General features: G+C 46.4%; 4 protein-coding genes and 1 non-coding gene across 6 annotated transcripts; 2 read left to right on the top strand and 3 right to left on the bottom strand.

The window, feature by feature from the left end:
* Positions 1-479: 479 nt before the first annotated feature.
* On the bottom strand, positions 480-4,798 carry LOC117852899 (uncharacterized). Of its 2 annotated transcripts, none has more exons than XM_034735195.2 (8): positions 4,178-4,798; positions 3,474-3,597; positions 2,087-2,213; positions 1,837-1,873; positions 1,521-1,746; positions 1,285-1,402; positions 1,086-1,185; positions 480-969 (listed from the first exon to the last, which is right to left on the bottom strand). In XM_034735195.2, the coding sequence occupies exons 1-6, from the start codon at positions 4,460-4,462 to the stop codon at positions 1,314-1,316; spliced, it is 888 nt and encodes a 295-aa protein (XP_034591086.1). In that variant the 5' UTR covers positions 4,463-4,798; the 3' UTR covers positions 480-969; positions 1,086-1,185; positions 1,285-1,313. The 2 variants fall into 2 exon arrangements, with proteins under 2 accessions (XP_034591086.1, XP_034591085.1); XM_034735194.2 differs by having other exon boundaries at positions 2,087-2,216; positions 4,178-4,795.
* Positions 4,799-9,524: 4,726 nt separating this feature from the next.
* LOC140222655 (protein LYK5-like) lies at positions 9,525-10,819 on the top strand. Its single transcript, XM_072293480.1, has 3 exons — positions 9,525-9,684; positions 9,914-9,987; positions 10,106-10,819. Exons 1-3 carry the CDS (start codon positions 9,525-9,527, stop codon positions 10,817-10,819), a joined length of 948 nt encoding a protein of 315 aa, XP_072149581.1.
* TRNAL-CAG (transfer RNA leucine (anticodon CAG)) lies at positions 9,763-9,843 on the top strand. Its single transcript has one exon. It is a non-coding gene; the product is annotated as a tRNA-Leu (tRNA).
* A 6,867-nt stretch (positions 10,820-17,686) lies between the features above and the next one.
* LOC117854097 (phenylacetaldehyde reductase) lies at positions 17,687-18,898 on the bottom strand. Its single transcript, XM_072292955.1, has 3 exons — positions 18,435-18,898; positions 18,137-18,329; positions 17,687-18,046 (listed from the first exon to the last, which is right to left on the bottom strand). The coding sequence occupies exons 1-3, from the start codon at positions 18,529-18,531 to the stop codon at positions 17,914-17,916; spliced, it is 423 nt and encodes a 140-aa protein (XP_072149056.1). The 5' UTR covers positions 18,532-18,898; the 3' UTR covers positions 17,687-17,913.
* On the bottom strand, positions 18,648-19,414 carry LOC140222654 (cinnamoyl-CoA reductase 1-like). Its single transcript, XM_072293479.1, has 4 exons — positions 19,273-19,414; positions 18,974-19,143; positions 18,719-18,904; positions 18,648-18,671 (listed from the first exon to the last, which is right to left on the bottom strand). Exons 1-4 carry the CDS (start codon positions 19,379-19,381, stop codon positions 18,648-18,650), a joined length of 489 nt encoding a protein of 162 aa, XP_072149580.1. The 5' UTR covers positions 19,382-19,414.
* Between the last annotated feature and the right edge of the window lie 271 nt (positions 19,415-19,685).

The following is a 19,685-nucleotide window of genomic DNA, read 5'->3' as shown; positions in this document are numbered from 1 at the left end:
GTAACATCTGTGTCAATTGAGCTGGTTGTCTCGCTGGCTTTGCACCGAGCAATTTTTGACCCAAAATGCAGGTGGCCTCAACTTCTCAGGGTTCCATGCTAGCATTGCCATCCCCTCGATCGAGTGTATATAACATGATAAAACGGATATCATTTTTAAGTTGTTTGTTACTCCATCCCAAATTATAAGTCGCTTTGACTTTTTTGGTACATCCACTTTGCTATACATCTATACTTATTGTTATATCTATATACATAGCAAAGTGAATGTATCAAAAAAGTCAAAGCAACTTATAATTTGGGATGGAGTACTTTGTAACTTTTTGTGCAATTAAACTAGAGGTAGATGTCATCAGGATAACTTTCATTCTCGCTCATGTATCGGTCATATATGTTTACTTTGTTCATAGAAACGGGTCAACAGTATAGTGAAATATTCTCCAGATTTTTTTTCCTTATTGTTCGTTGCAACTTGTAACATACCCACATTCTTTCCCAGGATAGGATTGTCATTATTTGGTTGCAGTTGACATAGGTGATGTATAATTTTACAGCTTCAGGATAATAATGTACAAAACCCACCGACGATGCAATGACACTGAAAGACCTAGACCTATGCCCTAATGCGACATGAAAGCATGCACTGAAGGAACCGAAAAAGGACAAAGAAGAAGAATGGATATACACAACCAGATGTTCGAAAGAATGGACCTGTTCTACGATTTGGACCTACATGACCTATATTATACACAGGTTGGAGGCCGGACCCCAATTCCGGCATCCACTTGGTCCATGCACAGACCACCAGCTATCAGAATTTCTGGCAGGAGATGGGGAATGTACAGACACTGACAGAAGCTGAACAAGAGTGGCTTCATCTTCAGGCTTCAGCACTTTCCTACCCCATCCAGCGGGGCAGGTAAAAGACATTCACATTATACGAATTCTGGTAACCATGGATAATGACAACCTGGAATATGGTGATAAACAGAGATTGATTCAGCCAAGATGCAACATGCTCCGATGTCCTTGTTTCTTTTTTTAAAAAGGACATGCTGTAGGTGTTAGATAAATGCAATAACTAACCTTTACAGTGCAAAAGAAAACAGTTTTTGCAAGAAAAAGAAGCATGCCGCCCAATTTAGCGGTTCTGCTGTTCTTAGTCCTGCTGCAGACTATAGGATACCTACAGTGCGGGAAACAAGATGTTACAACAGATTAATGGAACATATGTAGGAACAGATTAATGGGAAAGCATGTAGGAGTACTTGAAAGGTAAACACACCTCAAATTTGTCACTTTCTGGCATCCTTGTCAGCCCGATGCTTGTTCAGAAATGTTGTTCTGTGGGAATGGTGGTGCACGAGCAGGGACCAAAATCTGTTGCTGAGGGCGTGGACCTCCTGTTTTCACAAAAAGTACTTTACGAATTATATGAAGAGCATGACAGGCTGGTCCTGAGCAATTGAACAAATATTCTTGGACAAGTATGTTTGATTCAACACGACAGAGGAAAGTTACCTGGAGGAAATTGTTGCTGAACAGGTGGCATGCGCACAACATTTGCAGCATTAACATTCTGATTCGATAGTGGGAGACCATGACTTGGTGCATAACCAGGAGAATAAGCGTGATCACTTGGTACAGGTTGGCCAAACTGCCCATATGGGTAGACTGCTGGGCCTACCGTCCTGGGGCCGCCGTAAACTGGAACATACTGTTGTCCAACATACGGACCATATGCATTCTACAAAGCTAAAAATAAAACAAATGAGCAACAATTTCAATTTATTTATACAAGAAAAAAATATGGTTTAATGACTCTGGAGTTTTCCACCTGCTGATATAAGTATTCAGGTCCATATGTTGATGGCCTGCATAAAAAAACAACTGGTCAGCACTTGAACAGCTGGGCTGTTCACTTGGAAATAAAAAGGTATTCTTGCAAGGAAAATTATCTACACTACATCCTGCATATCATAAGTTCCAGACTAGCTACAACTTTAATCATGATGCCAGACATTCACAACCTAACAGATCAAATTCATAGCTGTTCTAACAATGCATTAAATGAACTGTTAACCTACCCATAGGAAGGATATACAAAGGCCTGTGAGTAGTTGTAAGGGGGTTGCTGATAGGTTGGGCTTTGCACATACATGCCCCCTGGAACCGCCACACCTCCATTGTATGGGATGACCGGCCTTACAGGCGCTACTACCACATTGAAAAGAAGGGGAAATTTTATCATGATAATTGAATACACACACAGAGGCTAAAAAGGTGAACATTCGTGAATTACATGAAGCAATAAGAAAGTTTCTTAGCAACAAGTTTTTGCAACTGAGACTAGCCTCGAGTATAAGGGAAACTTGTTGGCTAATATACAACAAGAGTGTGCATGGATCATGGAGTTATATTGCAGTTTAGACTTTCTACTGATGAATCTTTGGCCAGTAATCTTCTGAAAGAGAAGCGCAAGCCATTAATTTTCTAGTAAACTTAAGAAACCTTTGTTATTTTACTACCTTCTCCCTTTGTAGCAGTGTGTATAGAAAAATTATCCAAGAAGGCCCATGAATAACAGGAAACATCTCAAAAGCATTGCATTCCATCACAAGCAAAGATGTGCATCTTCTGATGATTAAAATCGATCCTTCCAAGTTGCAGACTATGAAATAGATGTCTGACATGTAAGTGGACAATTTTAATCGAAAAGCAGTGATGATTGCCAACCCTTTCTACCACCCACCAGCTCATACTCATTCTGTTATCTATTATTCCCTTCAATCAAGTCCAACACTACCCCCAAACATAGTTGGCAAAGAGGACTAGTAGCTGTATTGGTTTGTTTATTTTTAACAGCTAATGCCTCTTTTATATATGAGCTTGTAGAAGATCCTACAGCAGTACAGCCTTCTTTGGTGCTATGAATGATCAGGCAAGGAATTAAATATCTAACACTCCTCTGCTGACAAGTCATTTTCCTTCTTTTAGATCTAGTGACAAGACTACTAGTTAGTGGTTGAAAAGCAGGGGCGGTGCACAAACCTGAGCATCAAGTTTTGTAACAACGGAATCATAGAAAATTTCATGATGGTGATGAATCCAATACATTGGGAATAGGGCAATTGATTAAGAAATTACATTACACTAAGATCTTAAGCAGCTGGAAAGAATCATATGTACATGTTAGATGTATATGTGTGCGTATGTATGGAAGGGTCATGTGCCGTGGGCTTCAAGCCTGGCCGGCCCAGATATGGTTAGATAGAGATAGGAGGAGATCTTGTCTGGTTCTGTTTCTATAAACCCAAGATCTCCTCACCCCTATATATATGTAACCTCTATCTCCCAATCTAATCAATCTATTGTTCCACATAATATTTCAATACAGATGACAGCTGTGCAATTAGGCAAACAAGGTGTCCGGGGAAAAAAAAGGATAACAGGGAACCAAGTTAGCAGACCTACCGAAAGGCACAGCTGGACCAGGCCTCCCCAAGATGGCGAGATTGCAATTAGCGCGCCGCCCGTCTATCACCGGGTATGGGTCCATGCAGGCCATCCTTGCCGACTCCGGGTCCCTAAAGGTTACCTGTACACACCTCCACACATAATTAAGATGAATCAGAAATGGAAAAAGACAAAATATCTGAGCTGAATTTGGAAAAAACAAAAGGTGCACTAATTCCATAATACTGCTAACAAAATTCAAACAGTTCCCTGATTCACAGGGGAGAAATACTAAATTTTGTTCCAATTCCAACAGCAAATAACTGAACCAAGTGCCTAAAGAAATTCAACATATAAACCCTAGAAATGCTTAACAGGGGAGCTATTCGTTCACTCTGTATAACAAAATCTAGCTCTTCCCCTCGATTCTATGGCTAAGGAGTCAACAATCCACCAAATTTCCCGGGCAAGGGATGCAAAACTGCCAAATTCTAAGACCTTCGCCTCCAATTGCCGCAGCCATCGCAGCCACCGCTGATCACTAAAACTCCGAATTCAACCCACAAACTCCATCTCGCGCAGAGAATCACAACCTTCAGCTCCAGAATCGAACCTGGCCCCTGATCCCCAACAGAGAAAAAAGAAACGTACGGACCAAGCGTCCCAAACCAGAACGGCAGATACGGACAAGAAAAAAAACAGAGGAGAGAAGGCGTGCTCACGAATCCGTAGCCCTTGGAGCGGCCCGTGGCGCGGTCGGTGATGACGACGGCCTCCATGATGTCCCCGTAGACCTCGAAGTGCGCGCGCAGCCCCTCGCTGCGCGTCTCCCACGCGAGGCCCCCCACGAAGACCTTGGTGAAGGTGGTGTCCCCGTACGGCCCGCTGAGGTAGTGCAGCGCCGACGTGCCCCCGCCGCCGCCGCCTCCCCCTCCCCCTCCACCTCCTCCTCCCCCTGCTCCTCCTCCTCCACCTCCGGCCCCCGCCGGCGACCGCTGCGGCGTCATCCCTGCCGCGCCCAGCCCACGCGCATGCACGCGCGCGCGCGCAGCAGCAGCAGCAGCGGCAAACCCTAACCCTAGCTAGCAGCTGACTAGACGCGACAAGGCACGCGCGCGAGTGAGGAGGCGAGCGAGCAGCGGAGGCGGCCGGGTTACCTAGGGCTGATAGGCCCGCGCGCGCAGGCGGGGGCGTAATTATAGCGGTGGGGATGGCGCTAATCAGACCGGCGGTTATTATTAGCGGTTGGATTACGCGGGAGAGGGCGTGGGGGGAAGGAAGGGAGCCGGAAGTTGGTGAGGAACTGCGGGCGGCTTGCGAAGGAACGCGCGAGACAGAGAGAGAGAGAGAGGCTACAGGGGACGGACGGCTGGACGGGAGGACATGAAGGGTGGAGCTTGGTGGGGCCCGGGGAGATCGAACTGGGGAAGGGGGGAGGGCCACTACTGCAAGTAGAGTAGGGTATGCTCTCCTGGCTCTGGTCCTGTAGCTCCCTAGTATACGAGACTAAAGTTTAGTCGAATATTTAGGTATTAAGTAGGAGTATCAAAAATAGATTAATTATAAAATTAATTGGATAAATGAAGGCTAATTTGCGAGACGAATCTATTAAACCTAATTATTTCATGATTTGACCATGTGATGCTACAGTAAATATGTGTTAATCATAGATTAATTAGATTTAATGGATTTATCTCGCGAATTAGTCACGGCTTATGCAATTAGTTTTATAATTAGTTCACGTTTAGTCTTTCTAATTGGTATCAAACATCCGATGTGAGCCGAACTAAAAATTAGTCCAGGATCCAATTTTTAGTCCATGGATCCAAACATCCTCTAAATATATACACACATACACATATTACCTTGGGCGTCATTCGTATGTGGAATTGTGAGAGCGGTTTGTGTGCTGCGTACCTAGAATTATCTGCGTCTCTCTATTTCGGTGGTCCCTAAAATCTCTTTTAGTGAGCGGCAATGACGGCTAGAACTGGAAAGTAATCGCATGCGGCGCCTAAAAGTGTGCGGTTTTGTCCGTAGAGGGATTCGAGGTGATAGAGCCTGTGACGAAAGGGGTTTTTGGCATACACGAGAGTGTGACCAGGAGAAAGCATTTTATTTTGCGGGACGATTCATGTGTTAGCTGGAATGCGGCGAGTTTTTTGCGCCACTTTTTAACAAAATATTTTTCGGTGTCGCCATAAGGGACTTTTCATCTACCTAAAGAGGGTTTAGTTTCGATCGCTTAGTTGATATCGGGTTCTTTAATTAGTGTCGTCCCAACTTTTTTTCTCATATTTAGTTGAGATGGCACTAGTTAAAAAACTCGCATCAAGTCAACTGGAAAGCGGATAAGTATATCATATAAAATGGTTTCAAAATGCTAGCTGAAAAGCGGTGCAGCTGTGCATTCCCTTTCTATATAAGAGGAGGTTTTCTTGACGTATACGAAAGCATAGGATATTTCATCCATTCAAAAAGACTGAAGGTGGTTTGTGTTTTCGTCGTAGTATTTCATCTATCCAAAGGATTTAAGCTGGTTTATGTTTCCACCATCATTATATAAATTGAGTTGATCTCGGGCTTCTGTTGTGGTGGTGTCTCACTTTTTGTTCGGTTGGTAATATAATGGTATCAACAATGTCTATAAAAAACATAAAAGGTGTAATAAGCATATATTCAGGTAGGACCTATATTTATTTATGGCGTATATAACATATGGAGGTACAAGCATATCCACTGATATTATGATATAGCTGGTTATATCTTGGTGGTCCTCGCTTATGTCCTATTGTTTATACATGTCGTTGTCAGTGACTCTGTGCTGTCTCAGCTAACAGACTCATCTTGGTGTAGAAGACTGATGATGCTCACCCATTTGCTTCTTGAAAAAAAAAACTTAGAAGCCTTTGTGGGAAACAGTCGATGAATAAGCCCCTACGCTATACTAAACACAATTAAAGGTAAACATTATTTACCATTCGTAGGTGAAATTTATATACACGCAACGTTTTCCATAAAATCTACATCCACAGTTGTTAGAGAGAGAGATGAGCAAAAATGAAACTCACTGTCATGACAACAACATAATAGTTCGAATAAAATAATTGTAACGTTAAAGTAGACTTCTGCATTGTGAGAATGCTAGGCACCGGAGTTACCCTCGTCAGACCGCGTCTTTCCACTCTAGTGAAGACGAGCAACGGGATTCGAATATGGGCTGCTTACTCCATGGATAGAGCCACCATGCTTCCTCCCGCTCCCTAATAATTGTAACATTCCATATCATCATCACAACTTTATCCATTATTCTCTTTCATCTTCCAACGAATTGCGCTTTCAAGGAAGGTTTGCATTCACCAATTATTTAGGGGGCAATAAATGCTACATAAAAGACCGTCAACTAACTGATAGAACGATTGTTATTGATATTTTTTTTACCCGGATTGTTATTGATATTGTGTAGGTGTTGTCTGAAATTTACTAATTAAGATGCACGAGCTCAACTTTGCGCCCTGTTTTCAGTATGCTACCTTAGACTGTTTTAGTGGTTGAGATCATGAATTCAATGTTTGTATTAATTTTCAAGCTAAAACGAGTAGGCATTAGTTTATTAGCATATTGGATAAGCTAATCAAAAGCAATTCTTAGCTTACAGAAATAAAAACCTAATGCAAAGTCAATTTATACTCATCGGCCAACATGAACATGGTGGATCGGAACTGCAGGTGGTATAGCAGGCAAAGCTACGTTTTCATCAGAAGGGCAAAAGCGAAGCTAGAAGCTGATAGTGAAGATTTTTTATGGGAGCTCCCTTTCTATGGGCATAATCCTACTCCCTTCTCCCTCTGTCCTAAATTATAGATTATTTTAATATTTTTAGATTTATAGTTTTTGTTATATATCTAGACAAAATATATATTTAGGTGCATAGCAAAATCTATAAACCTAGAAATACCAAAACGACCTAGAATTTGGGACGGAGGGAGTACTCGAAAAAAACACTCTGCCATCGGGAGAAAAACACACGGGATCCCAGTTGATACGATCGCTGCATCACATGCTTATCCACTGCTATAGTATTCCACACGAAAAAAGCTTGAAGCTTCTTTCTCTTTGCTCCTCAAAACCCAACTCCCTTTATGCTTCAATCATGGGCTTTTTGCCAAGTAGGCAGGTATCGTTCTCCCATCCCTTGCCACATGCCCATCCAGTTCGTTACTGGTCCTAGCACTAAAACAAGACCGACTCTTCTTCCCCTTCCTACCAATTTTTAGGGCTGGTTTGAGTGGCCCTAAAACATTTTAGGACATTGGCCATAATGTTATTTCATAAAACCATGCAGCATTATTCGCAAAAATAAAATAAAAAATAAAACCATGCAGCATTTTAGCTTGCTGAGTGAGAAGAATTGCTTCACTTGCGATTGCCATATGCCAAATTGTTGTTTCAGGTGCTTCATCAGAGCAAAGCAGAGCTGTTTTGGCCGTGGAGAGTGGAGACGCATGGCGGCATGGACCAACAGGGGCACAGGTGAAAGGACGGGAGGAAAAGGATAAAAGCGAGGCCCTTGCACGGACAGCGCCGTGGGGCCTTTGGGGGCTGGGCTGGGTGTCGCATCACATTAATCCTTTAAACAAATTAATCATATATCTAAGAACAGGGGCACAGGACCAAATTAATCCTTTAAACAAAGATCGGAGATCACCTATGCATGGATGAAAGATGATGTGATGTGTCTTGCATAAAAGCGACAAAAGAGACAATGACATGATAGGGTTACTAGCGATATATAGAGAAGGTACATGTAAAATTGACCCACTTAGTTAGGATGCTTTTCGGATCACAAGAAAATGAAAACACATGATTGAAAAATAGATTTTCGTTACCCATGCGCATTCTGCAAAATAGATAATCACAAGACGTAAGAAAATTCTAGGAATGAAAGTTTCAGCGGAGCATATAGAATGCATGAATTTTTATATAAAATCGATCAAACTTCACAAAACTAAAATAAAAATATGCACAACACATTGAAGCACTTTAGGAATTCTATGGGATTACAAATACGCTCAACTACTTTATCAAAAAAAAAAACGCTCAACTATTCTTTACAAATGGCTACGTACAACAAAATTTCTAATGACTCAAATCTTACCAAATCTCTCCACAAATCCTCTGTAAAGCCCGTGGTACTGTGAACAAGGCCATCTTTGGGCCGGGGCGAAAAGTGCGATGGCCGAGGGCCCAGCCCAAGCAGGGGGCCATCCTTGATCCTGCGTACAAATGCCTAATGTTCACTTCCAGCCCAAGCCTAGCATAAACTGGAGAGAGGAAGGACAGCAACCACAAGCCCAGGTAAATGAAAGCATACGCTGCTCGTTTCCATCGGTTGCTGCCGTCCCCGAATAAGTTGTTTTTTATGAGAGAGACATTTTGTGGTCACAGATTTTGTGAAGTGGCGTTGAATGTTGATGGGAGTCCTTTCCACAAAGAAATGGTGGAAGAAGTTGTTTTTTATGAGAGACAGTGGACATTTTGTGGTCACATGTTTTGTGAAGTGGCGTTGAATGTTGATGGGAGTCCTTCAAAGGTGACCACCTTAGTTTTATTTTGCTGTTCGTAGAATTTCTTTAGTAGTATTAACGTTGTGTATCTGAGGATGAGTGATATAAATGTATAATTTAAAGGTGAAATTTACATATACAAATTATCTTACGGGGCCATGACGTCAAGTTCACCCTAGGGCTCTTGAAATTGTAGAGCCGGCCTTGACTGTGAACCAAGGGGATATTCGATTTTCCAGGGACAACATGTTAAGCGAGACTCGTAATAAAATGTAACTCCACAAGAAACAAAAAAAAAATTGAAATGGAAAATGGGAAACACCCTAAAAAATTTTCAAAACCAAAATAAGAAAATATAACTAAAAGAGCCGTAATTGAACCAGCTATGCATTTTCATGGTGTTTTCTTGAGAGATGCTGTTCATGAATTGTGCCGTTCACACGTCCAGGAAAAGAAAAGGAGCCCGGTAGGGCGTCCAAAAAAAAGCATAATAAATGGGGCGATGCATCCATCCGTCGTCCTCCGGGGCCCGGCGGCGAGCTTGGAAGGAAACAAACAAATGAGAAAGCACGCGCGGTCCCCTTGCCGTCGCCTGGCCCATGTGGCCATGTTCTTGCGGGCTGCCGATCTGGGCCATTTCCGCATCCCGTTCGCGCCGGCCGGTCAGCCGGACGCAACCAGGGATAACTGTTTGGGAGGGAACAGATTATTATTAGTCTATAATCATTGATCAGTATAAGGTCAAGATGGCCGAGTTGGTCTAAGGCGCCAGTTTCAGGTACTGGTCCGAAAGGGCATGGGTTCGAATCCCATTCTTGACAATGTTATTTTTTTTTTCTCTCTCTCTCTCTAGTTTCACGATTCTCTTATCACTCTCCCGAGTCTCTCCAGTGGTCCGTCAAGGCACCAGCAGAGCAGCTGAGCAGGGGGCATATCTCCTGCTGCCCGCGGCGACGCTGGCACTGGCAAGCAGCCTCACTGACCATCTCCCAGCACAGCAAAAGCACGTAGCAAACCAATGCTGCTGCCGCCGCTGCCACCGGCACCTCACCACGGCTGAGTAGGACGCCCGACCTCCTGCAGCCACCTCTTCCTCCCCCTCCTCGCCCCGGCGGTGCTGCCGGCTGCTACGCCAACAACGGCAGCTCCGTCCTCGGCTACACCTGCCGCAGCAGCTCCTTCCCACGGTCATGGAGGAACTGGGTGCAGGTGGCGTTCGACATTGCCGACGGGCTCAACTACCTGCACAACTGCAGCAACGTCCTGCTCGACACCCGTCTCCGCGCCAAGGTGTCCAACTTCGGCCTGGCGCGCGCAGTCGCCGCCGCCGGCGGCGCGCAGATGACGCGCAACGTCGTGGGCACGGAGGGGTACCTGGCGCCGGAGTACCTTGAGGACAGGCTGATCGGCCCTCACCTTGACGTGTTCGCCTTCGGGGTCGTGGTGCTCGAGCTCCTGTCTGGGAAGGAAGCGGCGCCTGCACGGGTCGGCACCGACAGCGGCGGCGGCGAGGCGCTACTGCTGTGGCAGGAAGCGCAGCGGCTGGCCATCGACGGTGGCGGCGTGCGGGAAAAGGTCCCGGCGTTCATGGACGCCCGGTTGCATGGGGACTACCCGTCGGACGTGGTGTTCGCGTTGCTCGCGCTGGCGCTGCGGTGCGTGGCGCGGGAGCCCCGAGCGCGGCCGTCGATGGGTGAGGTGTTGCTGTCGCTCTCAGCGGTGTACGGCTCCACGTTAGATCGTGATGACCCCTTGGACCCTGGGAACTCCGGCTCGACGGTGACAGAGTCAGGGTGATGCGTTACTGACAACGTTGCGCTTTGGAAGAGAATGTCAGAACTTAGGAGGAAGGCATCTGCGTGGCAACTCGTGAAGAATCCCATATGGACTTTTGTCACATTATTATCCATCGTACCTCAAATTAGACTTCCCAATGTTAATATTTCAGTTAAAATATGTTTAAGTGCCAATAGTGTTTGATTCAATAATGCAGCCATGATAAAATGAAACAAATTTGGATTTCCTTTGACTGTAAATAAAAGTTCTAAAAGAGTTTCTTGATCCCTAAGTGAGTTTTGATGAGTTAATGACATAACACTAAGTGTCTAACGAGTTATCAAGTGCATGAGTAGGTGTAAAAATATTGGGATGACATGTAGCACTATTGGATGGCCATAAAAAAGGAAATGAAATGTGAACAAGGCATACATTGAAGACAGTTTACTTTCAGTTTGAATTTGAGTTTAGGAATGTTGAACTATTAAGAGGGATACGTAATCTGTGGTCTTACATTGAATAAAGTGATCAAGATGATCTAACCAACCTATGAGAGACACCTTAGCACATGCACATCACATGGGATATATTAAATTGGTGTTGTTTTGAGAGTTTCGGAGTTTTCGCAAAGATTTGCGAATACTCTTGAGGTTCTGGAATTTTTGGAGAAAGTTCCAGATTCTCCAGAACTCCGGAAGTTCCAGATTTGCGGATACTCCGGAGGTTCCGAAATGCCTTTTTTTCAAACAATGAACTCCAAATCTCCAATCTGGCTAAGATAATGTCTCACTGTTGGGTTCTCTTGAACCAACAGTGTTAGTTCATCTGGAATAGCCTATTATATATGTAGCGGTGGCACTTCCAATTTCGGCTGTTGTATTATTGCATCATCACCACTTTCCTCTTCATTTCAGGGTTACACCTACATGACTCCATCAGTCATTAGTATTTCAGGATTCTAGCAGCCTTGCACGAGTCAATGGTGTCCCTGAGTGTCTCCTCGGCCATCCTGAACTTCTAACCCAGCGCCTGCAGCCTCTTGGAGCTGACTCCCTTCTCGTCTAGTCGTCTTCCACCCATAGATGGCTAGATGGACTAGGTCCACTGGGCGCCCTGAGGCCTGGCACTACAAAGCTAGGCACTACAAAGCCAAGCACTAGCGCAGCCCGGCACGAGACGAATAGTGCCCGAGCCAGCCCGGCACGATGCATAGTGCCGGGCCTGGGCCGCCTCATCGGCACGCTAGGCCAGCACGAGCCCGGCATGATTTTTGGGCCAGCCCGATGCCAGCCCGATACCCTAGCAACCGCCCTCCCGACCGTTGGATGAGCAGACGCTCCCCCTCCTAACCGTTGGATCACACCATTGGGGGAGTCGTGTATATAAGCCGGCCGCGCGCCGCGTCCCCTCAGTCGGAAACCCTAGCACTCATTTCTTCCTCCGCCTGGCCACCGCTCTCGCCTCTCGCCCTCTCACGCCTCTTTGGCTCTCTCGTGGTCTCGCCCTCTGCCCCTCTCATCTCCTCCCTCTCCGACGACCGGAGGTCGGTGTCGGCCACCGCCCTAGCCAAAAACCCTAGCCTCTCGGCCCCCCGCCCACTCCTCCCTCCTGTCGCCGCCTCCCTCGAGGCCTTAACTCCCGTCGCTCTCCGCCTCTCCCTCGGTTGCTAGATTCGTTGTTCGCCCCAGCTAGAAACCCTAGATCCGTTGCTAGATCCGTTGTTCGCCGATCGCTCTGGTGCTCCGGAACCGTCAGTAAGATCTCCTCCCCTCGCCGGTCGCTCTGGTGCTCCGGAACCATCAGTAAGATCTCCTCCCCTCGTCGGTTGGCGGTTGCTCTGGTGCTTCGGATCCAGAACCGCCGATCTTGAACCCGTTGAGGGACCAGAGGTCTGGTGATTCTGCCTAGTTGTCTTCTTCTCCCATTCCCCTCCCACTCCTCTCTCCTATCGCCGCCTCTCTCTCTTGTCCTCTCGTTCTGGCGGTTGCTCTGGTGCTCCGGATCTGTTGTTCGTTGACCTTGCCACGTGCTGTGGTGCTCCGGATCCGCTGGTAAGCTGTCGATCTCTCGCTCCTCCCTGGCTCTGGTGCTTTGCTTGAGTTGACTGCTTCTTTTCTTTGACGTCATGTCGTGTATATTTGCATGGAAGTCCATTGAGGGACCAGAGCACCGGCGATGGATGGTGACAACAAGTTCCAAGGGTACACCATCAACGATGAGCTTCGGATGATGGGCCAGCGAGGAGATGATGAGAGTGACATGGAGGCAGAGCGGGAAGAGCTCTTCGGTGGCAGTGCTGTCGAACCAGTCGGCATCGCTGATGGTGAAGTAGCACCTGATGTTGCTGATCCAGACATGGTGAGCAGCGGCACCAAGAGGAGCAGTTCCACCACCTCTGAATGCTGGAAGGACTTTGAAAAGATATTCAAGGGCATCAATGGAAAGAAGGTAAGGGTCTCTACCAAGTGCATTCATTATGACACTTTATATGCTGCTGGATCTTCTATTGGCACTAGCCATCTAAACCGGCATGTTGAGAAATGCCCAGCGAGGAAGTCTAAGCTTCGTGTTTCCCAGTCTTTGATCCAGTTCAATACGGATGGAAGTGTCCGTCATTGGGATTATAGTCCTGAGGTAGCTCATACTCGGCTTTGTTGAATGATTGCTAGAGTTGATCTTCCTCTTAGCTTTGGTGAATCTGTTGCATTTGAAGAGTACATTAAGTTTGCTCATAATCCTAGATTCTCTGCTGTCTCTAGGCAAATGACCACTAGAGATTTCAGCAAGTACTTTACTAATTGTCGTGCTAAGCTTATTGAATCATTAACTAGTGTTTCATTTGTGCCTATCACTTCTGATATCTGGTCTGGTAATGCTAAGAAAGATTATCTTAGTATGGTTGCTCATTATGTTAATGTTAATTGGCAATTAGAGAAGATGATAAATCTCACACTGGCCAGAACATTGCTGACCGTGTGACTGCTGTGATTGAGGAGTATGGTTTGATTTCAAAGGTGTTTTATGTTATTTTGGATAATACCTCTGCTAATACCAATGCTATTGTGAAACTGAGTTCTAAATTGTTTGCTTATGTTGGTAAAGTGTTCTTACATCAGCGTTGTACTTGTCATATCATTAATCTTATGGTTAATTTTGCCTTGCATCATATTAAGCCATATCTTGAAGCATTTAGAACTTCAATTTCTTTCATCAATTCTTCTAACCAGCGCATTGCTTCATTTAAGAGATTTTGCCTTGTTGTGAATGTTCGTCCTAGAAAGTTTGGTTTGGACATGGATGTTAGGTGGAACTCCATATACCTCATGCTTAAGCATCTGATTCCTTACAGACAGACATTTAATGTTTTCATTGAGACTAACTATCCCAGGGGTGAAAAAGATCCTTTACTTTTGATAGAAGATCACTGGACTGTTGCAGAGAGTATGTTATCATTCTTTGAACTTTTTTATGATTCTATTGTTGAACTTTCTGGTGTTTATTATCCTACATCTCCACTTATGTTGCATCAGCTTATTTTGATTGCTAAGCATCTTAAATATTATGAAAATGATGAATTGCTTAGGCATGTGGTCTTTCCTATGAAAGTTACTATCTTAAGTACTGGAGGGATATTCCAATGCTTTATTCTGTTGCATTCATCTTGGACCCTAGAGCTAAATTGAAAGGTTTTCAAAATGTGCTTAGGTTGTTATCTAATCTTATTAGTACCGATTATTCTGTTTACTTCACTGATGTAAGAGCTGAACTTTCTACTGCATTTAAGCTGTATGATGACAAGTTTGGTGCGGTTAAATTGCAAATGCCTCCACCGCCATCCACTTCTGGTAAGAAAAATAGTGCTTGGGATGACATTTTTTTCAGTGATAGTGATGCTGATGTATCTGCTTTTGGAATTGGTGATGTCCCTGATACTTCTTTCTCCACCCCTCCTCCCTGTTTGCCTCTTGCTTTGTCTAAAAGATCATCTACAAGTGCTTTGCTGCAAGCAGCAAGCACTAGTGCAACTAGTATGGGTATTGGCTCTGAATTCTCTATCTACTTGGACAGTGGCACTGTCACCCATTTTGATGATAACTTCAACATCTTGAATTTGTGGTATGAGCATAAAAGAACTTATCCAGTTCTGTTAATCTTAGCTAAAGATGTTCTATCTGTGCCTGTCTCTACAGTATCATCAGAGTCTGCTTTTAGTACATTTGACAGAATCATCGAGAAGAGGCGACGTCGATTGAGCTCGGAGATGGTGGAGATACTCTCAGTTCTGTCAATCTTAGCTAAAGATGTTCTATCTGTGCCTGTCTCTACAGTATTATCAGAGTCTGCTTTTAGTACATTTGACGGGATCATCGAGAAGATGCGGCGTTGATTGAGCTCGGAGATGGTGGAGATACTCTCTTGCGTCAAGGATTGGGAGGCTGTAGAAGCAAGACTTTAGAACATGCTGGAGGATCAAGAACTTGAGGAAAGTTTTGCTAATTTGTATCTAGATGTTCTTGGTGATTCAGATGTGTAAAACTTGGCCTGTAATAACTTGAACTACTATAATGTTTATGCGATTGAGCTGGGCTGCACTCTTTTTTCCTATCTAGGGTTTCTCACGAGGTGTGAGTTTTACCTAGATAGGTTTTTAATGAGCCAGCCATTGCACCAGCTCAAACTTGTGAATTCTCATGTCTCTCTGGTTGAATTCTGTGATGTTGATGAAGGCAACCATTGTGAATTCTGTGATGTTGATGAATGGCCTAACTTGGAGTGATGTTGATGATTGATGAATGGCCTAATTTGAAGTAAATTCTGTGTTGTTGATGAACCTGCCATTGTGAATTCTGTGATGTTGATGAAGGCAGCTCAAAATTTTGCATCTGCTTAACTTGGTGTTTTGATTGAGTGGTGAATGGCCTATAGTGCCTGCCCGGCACTAGCACGGTAGTGCCCGCTTTGCTAGCGGGCCAACCCAACCCAATAAAAAGGCCGTCGTGCTGAGCCTGGGCCAGCAGTTCGGTACGCAGTGCCGACCTGGCCCGGCATGAAAAAGCCTTAGGACCTATTAGTGCCGTGTCTATTCGAACCGGGCTAAACCGGACTAGTGCGGAGCGGCCCATCTAACCACCTATACTTCCACCTGAACAAACCTGCAAGTCATCACCGCCAAATAGTGTGGGACCAAACCTGCTGCCTTGTGCCCTTGCTGTTGGCACCACGCCACCACGGTACGATGAAAAAGAACAGAACTTGAGTTGGCGCTATCAGGACCTCATCATTATTTGTTATATATTCATATCATATCTCTGTACCTGCTGCAGAATGGAACAATATGAACTATGTTTTACCTGCCGTGACAAAGGTACAAAATTTGCAGTGACAGAATAGTACAACACATGCTGCTACATGTAAGAAAATGCTGTCCGCTTTCTGAACTGAATTGATCTTTCTTGCAACACAATCATAAGTAAAGATAGTAGCATATTCACATGTGACTACCCGCAACTCGCACACGAGAAGAATGCGCGACATGATGCCTCCATGCACATATGCATCGAACTGAAGCCGCAGGCGCCGAAGGCCGGACTCTCATCTGTCATCTCGGTACGATGAAGTTGACGCATTGTTGTTGCATGCCGGCTATTAATTCTCGTGATCGAGTCCTGCTGGTCCACTACTCAGCTCGCGCTACTCTGCCTGACTCCCTCCATTGAATCTCCAGCATCAACAACCAACGGAATAAATGCTTTTTTTTTTCTCTAATACACATTTTTTTTTTCTGGAAACATGGTAGTATATACTTAGATGTTGGGTCTGCATATAAGAGTAATGATGTCACCGTAGGCGCCTTGTTGTTGATATGCACATTACTTACCGTTACCGTTGAAAGACATGGCATCAAACCTGAGTTTTGATCCCAGGTGGGTAGGAGATGCAACCACATCTACTAAACACCCAAGCTTTCACTTGGTTCTTATAAATACGTTATTTTTGAACGAGCGGGCATGTGTGAGAACTTATTTCATCTGATGATAAAGATGCATTCGATCACAATCATACATTCACGCCGCCTAACCCACAAAAACAGAAAACTCTTGTTCTTTTAGTTGAGATCCTCGTGCATTCTATTACAAAGGGAAATGATATGTATTTGATAAACTTTCCATCCTTTCCATTTTATCGCCTGTGTTTCGAACCCTCTGTACTGGAAGTCTGAGCAAGAGGTAGTAGTATTCAGTTTGTCGTATTAAATTGTTAATTTGTTATTCACCAGGCCAGAGAACGTTTTTCTGGTGGGTATAGCTCCCGTCAGCATGTTGAGCTAGTACAAATGCCGTTTATGCTGGTGGGTGCTTGCCCACGAGCACAGATTGTTCATAGTCTTGTCATATTTTCGTGTTGTAATGCTGATTTTGTTGGTGATGTGCCTAAGAGGCAATCATAACAATTCGGACTAAAGGCCCACATGGTAATTGATCCACGAGGGATTAAGGTAATTAATGGGCCTTCAGCCTTGAAGCCCATTAGTGTGTTCTATAAATATGGGGGTAGGGCTAGGGGCGCACCATCCACCACGCCACAATCCTAGCCGCCACTTCCTCTCGGCCTGACCCCGAGACCCCTGCTGCGCGCGCGGTGCTAGCACACCGGAGCATGGCGTACCGTACGTGTGGACTCCGTGGAGGCGTTGCTGCTGTTGCAGCTATGTTGATCGGCTACGGCGGCGCGAGGCGGCTGCTGGGGTGAGGACGAGGAGGAGACGATCGTGATCGACTACTTCCTCTACACCGACGCGCGCCTACATTGGACCGGCTGCTCCAACTCTTTTTCCGCTACGCTGCGCGTCAGGAGTAACGATCCATAATGCAAGCTTTCTAGATGATGCGGTAGATTTATCCTAGAGTAGCCTATTCTGTCGTTACCAGAGAGTCAATAATGGATACTGGAGCCATAAGTGTGTTTTATTTATTTATTTTTTCTAAAAATAGAAAGGCACTGCCAATTTCGACGCCTGCAGTTTTATTGCTTCTCATTATTACCACTTTCCCTTTCATTTTGTTACACCTTAATTTGAGTCCAATCTCCATGGCTCAATCACTCATCAGTCCTCATTATTTTAGGATTCCAGCAGCCTTGTACGAGTCAATCGTGTCCCTGAGAGTCTGCTCGGCCGTCCTGAACTTCCACCCCAGCGCCTTCAGCCTTTTGGAGCTGACTCCCTTCTCGTCTTCCACCTGAACAAACCTGCAAGCCATCAACGCCAAACAGTGAGGACCAAACGTCGCTGCCTTGATGATAACAATTCATGGGCGCATCGATCGATCAGGTTCTCACTTCCTGGGGTAGTCCAGCTTCAGGTCCCGGTGCAAGCTGTGGACGAGGCCGACCGTCTCGGACACCTTCATCACGTGCGCGCTGCAGATGAGCCGCCGGCCGGACGCCTCGGGGGTTTCGAGCGCCAGGACGAGCGCCTCCACGACGTCGCGCACGTCCACCATGTTCCTCATCTTCTCGTCGGTGTTCTCGCCTGCTCGGCAGCTCTGATCATGTTATTGCATTGCCTGCTGCTTTACTACATAGATGTTCAGCACAGGCACTGCAAGGTCGTTGATCGAGAGCCAATGCAAGCTACCTGTCAGGTAGGCCACGAGGCGCATGCTGGTGGTGTTCACCGTCGGTTGCAGCAGCGGGCCCAGGACCCACGGCGGGCAGACGGTGACCACGTCCATCGCCGCCCCGGCCTTCTCGCCGTACGCCAGCGCCTCGCGCTCGGCCAGCGTCTTGGAAAGGCAGTACCAATTCTGACAGAAACGGCGAAGGACTCTCCCAAGTAGTCAGAAGCGAGTCAAGACGACTGAGAAATTCGTGGCTGAACAAAGCAGCGAATTTTATGCCATGGATGCAGCATTGGATTACCTCGGTGGTCCTGCAGTAGTCCTCGTCGGACCAGCAGTCTTCGTTGACGACGGCGCCGTCGGGGATCTTGGGGTTCATGATCACCGCGCCGATCGACGACACCACCACGACGCGGCGGGCGTTGGCCGCGTCGCTAGCCTTGAGCACGTTCTGCGTGCCGGTCACCGCCGGAGCCAGGACCTCCACCTGCACGCATGGGAGATCAGGCCGATGTTCGAATCTGCGATTGCATTTGAGCTGCTCTTAATTACATACATCCGGGTTCGTCGGGTTGACGGCCGGGACGGGGCTGGCGACGTGGAAGACGCCGTCGCAGCCGGCGACGGCGGCCGCCACGCTGGCGTAGTCCAGCAGATCGGCCTTGAACAGCCGCAGCCGCTCCCCGGCGCCTCCCAGCGCCATCAGGTGCGCGTTCTTGGGATCACCTGCGGCATCGATCTCAGATTACCTGTCTGATCCGATTACTGCAGCAAACCGATCGATCGGCAGAAGATGCGCCGCCCGTGATCGATCAAGCTAGGGGATCAGACCAGATCAGAGATTCAGGAGCTTACTCGGGTCGCGAACAGTGCCATGCACGACGTAGTCGCCTCTGGAGAGCAGGAGCTGCACGAGCCAGGAGGCGATGAAGCCCCCGGCGCCCGTCACGCACACCGTCTTCATCTTCGTCGTCTTCCCCGCGCCGCCGCCGCTGATGTCCATGGCCTCCATCTCTATCTTCTCGCCGCTGATGTCCATGGCCTCTAGCTTTATAGCAAAAACGCACGCGCGGTGCCTGCCGTATGCGTGTCGCCGCACGTGGCCCAGTGGTCCTGACAGGTGGAGCGAGCGTGGTTCCAGTTCACAGCTCAGAGCCACTCGTGCGCCATACTCCCCACCTGAGCGTGGAATCAACTCATCTTCTCCCTGACGAATCATGCCCTCGGAGCAACTCCGAAAGCTCCGGGGAAAATTAGAAAAAAAGTTA

Source organism: Setaria viridis, chromosome 4 (genome assembly GCF_005286985.2).
Source record: "Setaria viridis chromosome 4, Setaria_viridis_v4.0, whole genome shotgun sequence".
In the NCBI taxonomy this organism is placed as follows: domain Eukaryota; kingdom Viridiplantae; phylum Streptophyta; class Magnoliopsida; order Poales; family Poaceae; genus Setaria; species Setaria viridis.
The sequence above is the reverse complement of the archived record's forward strand: the minus strand, read 5'-3'. Positions and strand labels throughout refer to the sequence as shown.